This window comes from Ictalurus furcatus, chromosome 11 (assembly GCF_023375685.1).
Source record: "Ictalurus furcatus strain D&B chromosome 11, Billie_1.0, whole genome shotgun sequence".
In the NCBI taxonomy this organism is placed as follows: Eukaryota; Metazoa; Chordata; class Actinopteri; order Siluriformes; family Ictaluridae; genus Ictalurus; species Ictalurus furcatus.
This window is the reverse complement of record NC_071265.1, coordinates 23,946,862-23,959,267: the sequence shown is the minus strand read 5'-3', so window position 1 is coordinate 23,959,267 and position 12,406 is coordinate 23,946,862. Positions and strand designations below refer to the sequence as shown.

Sequence of the window (12,406 nt, the reverse complement as noted above, 5' to 3'; positions counted from 1 at the left end):
GAGCTGCTTAATTGGCACACCTGTGCCATTCTCCATTCGACTTCAAGTTGCAAATATTGCAGATTAGCTTATTACTGAATATCATACAATTCTGTAAAATATCTCGTGATATGCACAGTTATGCCAAAATAAAGAAAATTCATATTGCACAATTACATGTTGTATATTACATAAATAAATTACATAAATTATATCACATAGTACATAAACAAAAAACAAACAAACAAGTAAATAAATAAATAAATAAATAGGTCCTGGTGTTTGCACCAAAAATGTATACTACAAATTAAAACCAGTTTAAAATAGACCTTTCAGTAATACCCCAGCTTTTCATTATCATTTTCACATTAAAAACGATGCTTTAAATATGAGTAAAATGGTAAATAATGAACATTGTTAACGTTGTAAATCAGCACACAACTTGCAAAGAATACACGTTAAACCATTTTTAGCTCACTGATTATTATGAGTCCATTGATTGTGTTCGTTGTGACCTGTTTATTAATTTGGACAGCACACTTCAGACGCTGCCTAATAAGGCCACAACACAATATCTTTTCTTGACGTGCTGTCATATTGGACGAATATACAAACCAAAAGTCCTGTTGCTTTATTTCAAAGTGGTTCGGTTAGACACCGATCTGTAGCATCACTGCCTTCTAAACGAATCTTACGTCCCTGTCGTGGCTCTACCCAGGAATTGTGGATAACAGTTCCGCCTGGGGATGGGTCCACTTGCAGCAAGGACACCACCCGCTTCTTTACTTTGGCCCTGAGAGCCCGGCGGAGCTTCTGCCTTGTGAAGGCATAAAGCAGTGGATGAGATATGGTGGTGCCATAGGCCATGGCCAAGAACCAAAGCCGCACTCGAACAAGAGTATCGCTGGGACCTAGAGTTAGGATGAGAATGTTTGCCACAGATATAGGTGCCCAGCAGCCTAAGAAGCTGCAGATAATAATGAGGGACATTCTGAAGACCCGTCGCTGACGCTCTCGCCGATCTCTGTGCCGCCTTACAGCTCTACGAAGAGCAATGATGGCTGAAACTGAAGCCTGAACACCTACTGCTGGAGCAGACGCTGTGGCAGTGCTGGCACTAACCAGTGGAGTAGATGACAGAGGTGGAGGTGAGGTGGCTGTAGGGGTTGGAACTGGCGAGGTGATGAGTGGAGGATGTGTCAGTTGCTTAGTCTGATTTGTTGTTTGGGCTCCTCCTTCAATATCCGCTGAGCCCGCCTTTTTTTTCCGTCTCCTCTGGCGCCCTCTACCGGTTGCTCCACTACGATGCTGATTCCTCCTCATATGCGATCCAATACGAATGTTGAGTGCTCGAAGAATTCTTGAGTAGGTGAAGAGCATGACCACTACTGTGACAAAGAAAATGGGCACCTGCAGTAGGATGTGGTAGTACATTCCGAGGGCTGTGTAATAACCCTGTCCTCCCACACACAGTAGTGTCCTGTTACGCCAAGCTGGTGCCAAGGAGCTGCTGGCCAACCCATTCTCTGGTTCTGACGAGAAAAAGTCCACCTCTATGAAGGGGATGAAGAAAACTGCAAGAGACACGGCCCATACAGCAGCCAACAGAAGCGCTGCCCATCGAGGAGTGAGGAACCGGTTAGCAGGCCGCACAGAAATGTCATAGCGATCCAGACTGATGACTAGCACATTAATGGCTGTGGAGATGCTTGCAAATGTGACACAGGCTTCATGGAAGCAGCAGATAAGTTCCAGGTTACGACCCGTTGGCAGCAACACCACAACAACTGTTAACGGCAGACAAAGCACACACACAACAATGTCCAGGATGTGTAGGTTGACCGTGACCATGTTACTCACAGAATCAACCAGGTTGGACTGGGAGCAGTAAAGCACTAGCACTGTCAAGTTACTGCTAAAGCCCAGAACCAGCTCCAGTAAGAGAAAGCAGGTAAGTGACACCTGGAAACCAATTGGATAAGGCATGTACCACCCTGTGTCGACACTTTCTCCCATTGGCCCCTCCACACTGGTGATACTGGCCAGCGTTCCAGCCCCATCACTGGTCTCCAGCTGGAGCTGCTGAGTGTAACTCTCTGTCCCCATCTTGTCTGGGTGCTGACCTCATGCACTTTGACAAGTCCTGTCACCCCTTAGGCAGGACCATGATGACTGGCCCACTGCATAATGGGTCCTCGTTGCCAGAGCACCATGCAGTCAACAAGGAAGGGGAAGGGAGTTCTAGAATAATAAAACACAAGGGATTTAGGCAGATAAAGCACATCACATGCAGACAATGAGCAGCTATACAGAGTTAACCCTGAGCATGAATGATGAGATAGAAAAAAATCCTTAATTAATGTAATTCTTGTACTTTAGAGAAGAAGTCTGATTAGCAGTTTTCTTTCCTGTCTGTAAAAGAACTGCTGCTGTGTCAGGATGTAATCTTCACACTAGCAATCTATTCTCTCTGGGTCGCTCTCTATTCTTGCCTTGGTTATCAAAGAAAGATTTGTGCTGATGTTAGTGTGCACACGTGTAGCCTTACAAAAACAGACCCTGCTGGCTCATTCCTGCATTACTGAATGACTCTGAATGCACATAATTGCTAAGGTATCCATCAAATTTGGTATTTTGCATTTTTCTGTAGAGACGATATTGTGAGCATGTCTTGCGGTGCTACACTGACATTACTCCAGCTGCTACATATGGCCCTGCCATCCAAACTGCCACACACCTACAGTATAATGAGCATCAGTTGTTGCAGCTTATGGAGAAAGGCTGCCATGTATGGCCACAGAATCTGCCAAACTTTCAGATGATGCAGCCTCTAACTGCAGAGACAAGCTAAATGATGCAAAAATATGAAATATGTAAATGAAACATGATATGCTTTGGGATACTGAAGCATTACATTGCATAAATGAATAAATATAAAATGTCACAGACCCAGACTGTTAAAAAGCTATATTAATATGAAAATTTATCATGTTTATTAGCTCAAAAAGAGCATTTTGATTCTTTGACTCTTCAGTCCAAAAACTATACTAATAATAGTACCTAAAAGCAGAAGGCTGCTGTACAGCACACTATATTTCATCATTGAGGGTATATAAATATATATACAGTACCTTCAGGAATGTATCATGTATGATAAAGTAAAACGGTACATTTTAGCAGTAAATTAAGTTATTATTTCCCCCGCTACATTTTAGACAATTGTTTCATTTTTTTTTTTTTTTTTTTTTTTTACATGTATGGAGCTTTTCACAAATTTACATAAATAAATTTGCTGTTGTTAAAAAAGCTCAGCATCACACATAAATGATATTATTTACAGCTAAGTACAAACTGTTATTTACTATAAAAAGCTTTATCTGTTCAGGATACTATATTCATTGTAGTATGAATAAGAGGCAGCAAGTGAACTAAATGTCTCAGTTGATCCGATGACACAAAGTTGCTGAAGGATTCAGTAAAGAGCAACCACACTGTATCTTAGATCCTTATTGTTGTTTCATGGAGAGAGCCTACAAAATGACATCCTATGAACCACATACAGTCACTTGCCCTAGCTCCAAACTAATATTTTGTACTTATGTATGCATGAACCAAATAAACATTTTCTCAGACTGATAGCCTACTATTCACTCCTATTATCGTTGCCATAGCAACAGGGCTAGGGGGTGAGCTTAACAGGAGGCCAGATGTGGCCGAACGTCGCTGATGTGTTCTGATTTTATTGTTTGTATCGTATTACCAAAGTATCATTGCATGTCTAAAATGATTAAAAACAGTTTAACTGTGGTCACCTCAGGACAAGAGAAAAGAAATATTCCTCTCTTCAGATATAGCAGGGCAGAGTAAATGAGTCAGACACAATAATAATGGTGCACAAATGGCCTGGATAATAGAGACGTAATATAGGGGTATATAGGAAATGCGAGGGAAAAGACTGATTGCTGAGTGATGTTTTTTCTCTCTCTTGGTCCCTTATCCCCTTCTTTTCCCCTATCCTCATCTGTGTCTCTCTCTCAATTCCTTATTCCTTATTCTCCCTGTATCCTTTCCTCTTTCTGCTCCTATCCATTTCTCCCCCTCTCTGTCTCCTTTCCTCTCATCACCCGTTGATCCTTTCCTCTCTCCCAGCTTGTAGTGCAGATTTTCAAGCTGGCTGAGAGCGTGAGTGGACTGCCTGATGTTTGCTGTGTCAGAGAGATGAGGACACAGAGACAATAACTGACAAGTGAAAGGGCCCAGTGTTTTGTTTTCGCTCTCCTCTTATACTGTGGCCAATGACAAAGCACATTTGATGCGCTAAGTACAGACACTTCCATTATTGATGCCTTCTGACAGTGGAATTGGCTTTGTGATTCTTGGTCTCAAAACAGGACAATATGAAGGAAAGTGGGGGAGAGAAAGGGGGAGATAGAGGCGTAGTGAGGATGATGGGATGGCAATCTCATTTTACAGGTAAACATGTCGCTCCAGGAGTAAAAACGCTGCTGTGGTTTTCTCGCCCAGACTGAAGGCACCGAGCTCCCAAAGGCCACAATCGCTCCCCCTCCTTAATCTGTTCTGTCGCGATAAAGCAGCATTATTGTCGGTGCCACTGTGTAGGCCAGCCAATATACTCCTGACCACCTAGAAAAAGATACAATTTGATACCGCCCAAGCCAAAGATTGGCCAGAGGGAGAGTAGTTAAGTGTGGAGATAGCAAGGTTAATTGCAAAGAGGGTGTGTATATTAGACAAATCATAGCTTAGGGGCAGGACCTACCACAAACCTCAACTGATAAAACATTCTGCTTTGTAATGTAGGGTTGTGCATTTACACCAGTGAAGCAACTAAAAGAAAAGGAAAAGACTCAGAGCAGGAGACGAGAAGTTAGGGAGGTGCTTTTCGAGTGATAGCAGAACACAGAATTGCTCCCAGTTCAAGATTACAGTGGAACTACATCAGAAAACTGTTTACACATTTGTACAAATTTGTGGCTACAGCCTCAAGTTCAGTTTCCTGTCAAAAGTTTAAGGTATAAATTGCTGGAAGTTTTATTCTGCACAATGCTCATGAACAAGAGATTAGAGAAGAGCAGGCATTGATTTTCTGATGGCTTAAAGATCTGGGGACTGTGTGTGTGTGTGTGTGTCTAAGAGAGAATCCAAGCACTAACCACAAATGAGTATATATAAAAGCTGAAAAGAAAATGATACGTGTACATAGAGTGCTACATATATAGAGCTATTCGTAAGACACAGTGAGGTCCTACTTTAAAAATCTCAGTCTCTTGGTGCTTGTGTTTCTTCAATTTTCAGCAAAGCCGAAAGACAGAATTTAAGCAGACCGCCTTGCAGTGCCGGGTTAAAGTGAAAACAATTACACCAGAAATAAATGGCCACACGAGATAAACTATGATCTAGTGGACAGTCAGCCGATGTCAAGTGGCCTCACTAGAAGAAATTCTTGGTACAAGCCCATGCGTGAACCCAATGGAGGTCGTAGAGGGAAGACGTGTTGACATCAGCAAGGATGGTAATGGTATGTTCATTGCAAACTTGCTTTACCTATTTATATAGCTGCACAATATTGCTGTACCCACAATGCACAGTATTGCAAAAGGACTAGAAGCTAAAAAGCAACAGTATGAACACAAAGAGGTCTGAGACCCCATTACTGCTTAAGTGGACTAAAAAAAGATTCGAGTCCTCTTTCAGGAGCAGGGACAGTGTGAATGTAAAGTGAAGTGGGTCCTTTTTCACTCTGTTCTCCTCTTGGTCCACTTCAAGGGGTCTGAGTTCAGTTCTTTTAAAGAGGACTCAAGTGTGAAAACACCCTAAAATGTTTACCTTGTTACTTAAAATTCCAGCATGCACACCCAAACTGTCATAGTTTTTCCATTTTTAAAATGGTTCTGTGTCTAAAATGTTCATGTGTTGCATACACTTTCTCTTTAAGAGTAAAAAGAATAAGATAAAAGAATAAGATTTTTTAAAAATCCTTTTGCTTGTGCTCTGTTTCCCCAACTGACAGTATGTACATATATTATATTAGTCACCTCAAAGCCATCAAATAAGAGATGTAGAATTATACACACTACATAATACTGATAAACTTGTGTTAAATGTAACCTCAGCATAAAATAATATCAAATCAGTAAATAGTTGTGGGAGAGGTGTCAATGTACTTACTTTGGGCACTACAATGGATCTTACCTTGGACACTACACTCACTTACTCTGTATGTCCTTGATTATTCCTACGATCGGTTGGATTTTACTTCCTCTTTAAGTGGGTCAAGCTATTCAACTCTATAAGTGGACATGAGTATATAACTGCTTAGTATATAAACTTAAAATCCCACTGCTTAAGCCTCTAAATACTTTATTAACTCTAACAAAGCCTAGACTCTTCCCAGCAATAGGAAACTGCATATACACAGACTGTATGGTCGATTGTGGGCTCGCTGATAATGCTGCTGGGGGGTGTGTGTGTGTGTGTGTGTGTGTGTGTGTGTGTGTGTGTGTGTGTGCGAGAGGCCCAGGTGCTGCTCCAGCTAACACACACTTCCTAATGAAGTCCCCTGGTATGAAGGTACACTACAGGCCAAATGAACAAAATCAAACTGCAGTTTTTTTAGGTTTTAATACGTGCCTTACAGTTAACCTGCAATGTTTACACCCCAGTGCACTATCCTACCATATCACACCCTTACACTGTATTTGTTGTGCGTTTACATTTACAAATTTTCCTGTAGAATTTACTGGTATAATTCAGAATCCATTGTTCCATCAATGATGGCAAGCAGTCCCGGCCCAGATGCAGCAAAACAGGAACAAACCGTGATACTACCACCATCATGTTTCACAGATCGGATAAGGTTCTTATGCTGGAATGCAGTGTTTTCCTTTCTCCAAACATAACACTTCTCATTTAAATCAAAAAGTTCTATTTTGGTCTCATCCATCCACAAAACATTTTTTCCAATAGCCTTATGGCTTGTCCACGTGATCTTTAGCAAACGCAGACAGGGAGCACTGTTCGTTTTGGAGAGCAGTGGCTTTCTCCTTGCAACCATGCCATGCACACTATTGCTGTTCAGTGTTCTCCTGAAGGTGGATTCATGGATTCAGGATTCCCTGAGTTCCTGGTTGTGATCTTTGTTGATTGATCACTTCTGGGGAGGATAACAATGGTCTAGAATTTCCTCTATTTGTACACAATCTGTCTGACTGTGGATTGGTGGAGATGGTTTGTAAAGTTTTCCAGCCTGATGAGCCTCAACAACTCTTTTTCTGAGGTCCTCAGAAATCTCTTTTGTTTGATACATTTCCACAAACATGTGTTGTAAAGATCAGACTTTGATAGATCCATGTTCTTTAAATTGAACAGGGTGCTCACTCACACCTAATTGTCATCCCATTGGTTGAAAACACCTGACTCTAATTTCACCTTCAAATTAACTACTAATCCTAGAGATTCACATACCTTTGCCACCACCATCTCTCATTTGTTTAATTGGGTTCCCATTGTCTACTTTTAGGATTTCAGATGATGTTTTAGGTCATATGTATGCATATTTACGCAAAACATTCTAAAGGGTTCACAAACATTCAAGCACCACTCTATCCATCTCTCTCTCTCTCTCTCTCTCTCTATCTATCTATCTATCTATCTAATCTGCCAACAACCAACACAGGACATGTTTATTGACATCTAGTCACAGTGAAGTCAAGCGTTTAGCTCACACAGTTACTGAATTTCTCATTCATAGAATCCTATTGCACATTGGGGTAAGAACGGATTTAAAAAGAAGATATTATGCCATACCATTAACACACCTGCTGAAACTTCATGGATTGGATTGCTCAGGTATTTCAGGCTGTTATTAAAGCAAAAGATGAATTTTGATAACTACAGAATTTAATCAAAACAAAACAAAAAAAAAAGATGAAAAAGAAAATCTTTTGTACACAACTGTTGCAGATTTTTGGTGAAACAGTTTATCCTGTCATTAATTTAAATTAGTGTTACTTCCAATTCTTTGGCCTGTAGTGTACGAGGGTCTAGTAATCTGTTTTAATCACTCCTTGCTGTTCCTAGTACAATGGTTACACCATAGAAGCTAGTCCTAAGTCTCACCATAACCACCGACAGAATTAATTACTTAATTGATTTCACTTCAAGCAGTCATGTTAAAAATCCAAGACTCTATGACACCGATGACTAAAGCGTCTAGTTAAAGGCTGTATATCCTTCTCACATATATAGTACAGGGGCATGTGTGTTGCAAGGTAAAATTCAATGGAACTCCTTGAGGTGCAATGCCTGTTTCTGTGCTGTTGTATCCGGACACTGAAGAGTCATTTACTCACCGCATACAAAACATCACTTACTATGAGAATGAATGCATTACACTTTATAGCCTACAATAAACTGAAAGCAAAACATAGAGCAAAATACTCACTTTACTTCTCTATGGTTTAAAGAAAAAAAAAAGAAATCCACTTGAATAAAATGTTTAGAGAATGACATCCTTTTTGACCTACTGTGTTTGCCTCCTCATAAAAGAATGACCTCCTTTCAAACTGCCTGAGAGAGCTGATCATTCTGACATGCTGTGTTTTCACGATGCCTATTTTGTTCACTTAACCAGATGGTGAGAGCGTTGCAGACATGTCAAACGCAATCTTTAGACACGTGAGTTAAGAAGTAGCTTTGGGACCTCAGTTTCCAGGAAGGCACGGTCTCATTAAAGGTTTCTGAGAATTCCAAATCATTTTCCTCACACACATTCTTCATAATTAAGATCCATTGACTGCTAAAGAGCGCGACAAAATAGAAAGCAATTTTCTTGATTTACTCCTGAGTGTAATGACATTTTAATTAAGAAACAGATGTACATTCATTACGATATGACAAAATGTGTCATGTTTTCAAATTAGAGATGGTATGATGGTCATTCTTGCAGACTGCTGCATTCTTAACATGTTTTCTACAATGCTTCACAATTTCCATTGCGCGTGCAGGGGCAACTGAAGGATAGAATAATAAAAAGTGTTAAAGAGTAAGAGATAAATGTTTTTTTTTAAAATGTAAGTACAGTGTTATGCTGAACTCATCTGCCCTCTGCTCCTCCACACACCTCCCACTCATAAATCTCTCCCAGAAAGAGAGAGCAAGAGATAGAGATGGCAGCCCACACAGACGAGTAGGCACAATATTTCATTACAGCTGAAACTATCCGCCATAAAACGTGACACCATTCTGCATCCTGATGCTACAAAATAACAACACCATAAAACACTATGTGTTGATTAGGGCAGGCGGACCAGTATATCATGTTTCTAATTATGTGCTTTGCTTTAATGACTGCTACAACTAAATACAATGTCTCACACTTCATCACTGCGCAAACTATAAAGCATCAAACCAACGTGTATCTAGACCAATTATAGAAATATCATCATAAACATCACCAATTATAGAAACCTCACCATAAACCACAACAGCATAATTCTGTATGCTCGTCTCCTGCTACTGAGCTCCTCTTTCATCAGAGACACTCAGACGACTTGTGTTCCGGTGGCGCTGCCCCTGTAGTCGTATATGCTATGACACACTATATCACCCTAATGAGTTATTAAGGTCTGCATACATTGTCAAACCATGCGACATGTAGACAGGGCTGTGTTTGTTTTGTAAAGCTCTGAATGGATCTGACGTATGAGTTGGTTTCACAGCTAAGAAGAACGAATTACTGGACATACTGAGAAAGCTTATTGTGTCGCTCAGATCAAATGCATGGCAGATGGCTGATTGCACTCAATTTATTTTCAAGGGAGAGACTGCTATTTTTGGTGTATTGGATAAAACTAGACAAAACATTTTACCCTAACTCTCAATATTTTCCCATTAATAGTACCATTTCTGTTTCTTCTACAGTGAAATGTGATGTGAACTCGTCCCTTCACACTATGTCACACTGCTGATCCCCTTGGTGATGTCTGGTGATGGTCAATAAAGTATGGTTATTAATACTTTAAAATCTATACACTTCCCCTACTGGGTGAAGCCCACAGATAAGATCTGACATCCCAATTTGACAGTAATGGCCCATTTTTGGAGCAAAAATAGCCGTTCGATGGGATACACACCCATGAAAGCATAGGTGAATTCTAGCCATTTCAAACCATCTCCAATCACATTTAGAGAGTGTAGTATAAACGTGCACACAGTGTGGCTGGGAATGGTCATGACCTTTTCATCCACAGTTTGAAAAATCAGTAGACCCAATTACACACCTAGTCTGATGGTGTAACGAAAAGTGCATGCTGAGGAAACCTGCTTTTCTTTTCTTGCCATTGTAGTCAAGGCCACTAATCAGTGTACTGTATTACTATAATATACATGTTCATTATTTACCTCAGAAGGATTACATACAATAAACAGTGAGCAGAAAATCAACTACACTGATAATGAAAAAAGACCCGCAGATGATTATTGTAAAAGAAGGAAAATGTCCTTTGGTTCCAAATGGGAAATAATCTACATCATGTTTTTCTAAACAACCACTCAACAACTTTTTATAATTATTAGAGATAGCATGATACCACTTTTTCTTTTCTAATACCAATACTGAAATCATGATATCAGCCGAAAGCTTTAAAATCGGTTTTAAACTAAAGCACTTCAAAAATACAGGGGAAAAAACCCTCATAGTTAGAAACATGACTTACAGAAACCTGCAACCTTCACACAAAAATCATTTACAAAGCCCTCCACTAACATTGGCACCCTTGGTAAATATGAGCAAAGAAGGCTGTGAAAATTGTCTTTAATGTTTAACCTTTTGATCTTTTGTTTTAAAAAAAAATCACAAAAATACTCTGCTCTCGTAGATATCAAACAATTGAAAACAAAACATGGGATTTTCAAAAAAAAAAAATCTTTGTTAAATATAGGTGTGCAACAGTTATTGGCACCCTTTTAGTCAATATTTTGTGCTACCTCCCTTTGCCAAGAGGACAGCTCTGCGTCTTCTCCTATAATGCCTGATGAGGTTGGAGAATTCATGGCAAGGGATCTGAGAGCGTTCCTCCATACAGAATCTCTCCAGAACCTTCAAATTTCGAGGTCCACGCTGGTGGACTCTCCTCTTCAGTTCACCCCACAGGTTTTCTATGGGGTTCAAGTCAGGGGACTGGGATGGCCATGGCAGGACCATGTAAACCATTTTTGTGCTGATTTTGATGTGTTTTGAATCATTGTCCTGCTGGAAGATCCAACAACGGCCCATTTTAAGCTTTCTGGCAGAGGAAGTCAGGTTTTCATTTAATATCTGTTGATATTTGATAGAGTCCATGATGCCATGTATCCTAATAAAATGTCCAAGTCCTCTGGCAGAAAAACAGCCCCAAAACATTAAAAAGCCAAATCCAAATTAACCGTGGACATGAGGTACTTTTCCGTATGGCTACCTCTCTGTGTGTGCCAAAACCACCTCTGGTGTTTATTGACAAAAAGCTCTATTTTGGTTTAATTTTGGTTTTCTCTATTTTGGACCATAGAACCCGATCCCATTTGAAGTTCCAATAGTGTCTGGCAAACTGAAGACACTTGAGTTTGTTTTTGGATGAGAGTAGAGGCTTTTTTCTTTAAATCCTTCCAAACAACTTGTGGTGAAGTAGGTGACTTCAGATTGTAGTTTTGGAGACTTTCTGACCTCAAGATGCAACTAACTTCTGCAATTCTCCAGCTGTGATCCTTGGAGATTTTTTGGCCACTCAAACCATCCTCTTCACAGTGCGTTGAGACAATATAGACACACGTCCAATTCCAGGTTGATTCATAACATTTCAAGTTGACTGGAATTTCTTAATTATTGCCCTGATGGAGGAAATGGGCATTTTCAGTGCTTGTGCTATTTTCTTATAGACACTTCCCATTCTGTGAAACTCAACAACCTTTTGCTGCACATCACAGCTATATTCCTTGGTCTTACCCATTGTTATGAATGACTAAGGGAATTTGGCCTATGTGTTACCTCATATTTATACCCCTGTGAAACAGGAAATCATGGTTGAACAATTTCCTGTTCCTAGTCACCCAGGTGTACTAAAAAAATGCAAAATATCAATGGGAATATACTTCAAATATATTTTTCTCATATGAATTCATAGGGGTGCCAATAACTGTTGAACACCTATATTTAACAAAGATTTTTTTTTTTTTTTATAAATCTGTGTTGTGTTTGCAATTGTTTGATATCCATGAGAGCAGAGTAATTTTGTGAATCTCTTTTAACAAAAGATCAAAAGGTTAAACAATAAAGACAATTTTTCACAGCCTTCTTTGTTCATATTTACCAAGGGTGCCAATATTAGTGGAGCGCACTGTACACTGCAAAATATAGTAAAGTGTAAAGTAT

At 39.9% G+C, this 12,406-nt stretch overlaps 1 protein-coding gene across 1 annotated transcript; it reads right to left on the bottom strand.

The window, feature by feature from the left end:
* Window positions 1–492: 492 nt before the first annotated feature.
* LOC128614561 (G-protein coupled receptor 22-like) lies at window positions 493–2,085 on the bottom strand. The gene has a single exon (XM_053635964.1). It carries the CDS (start codon window positions 2,083–2,085, stop codon window positions 616–618), a length of 1,470 nt encoding a protein of 489 aa, XP_053491939.1. The 3' UTR covers window positions 493–615.
* Window positions 2,086–12,406: the final 10,321 nt, after the last annotated feature.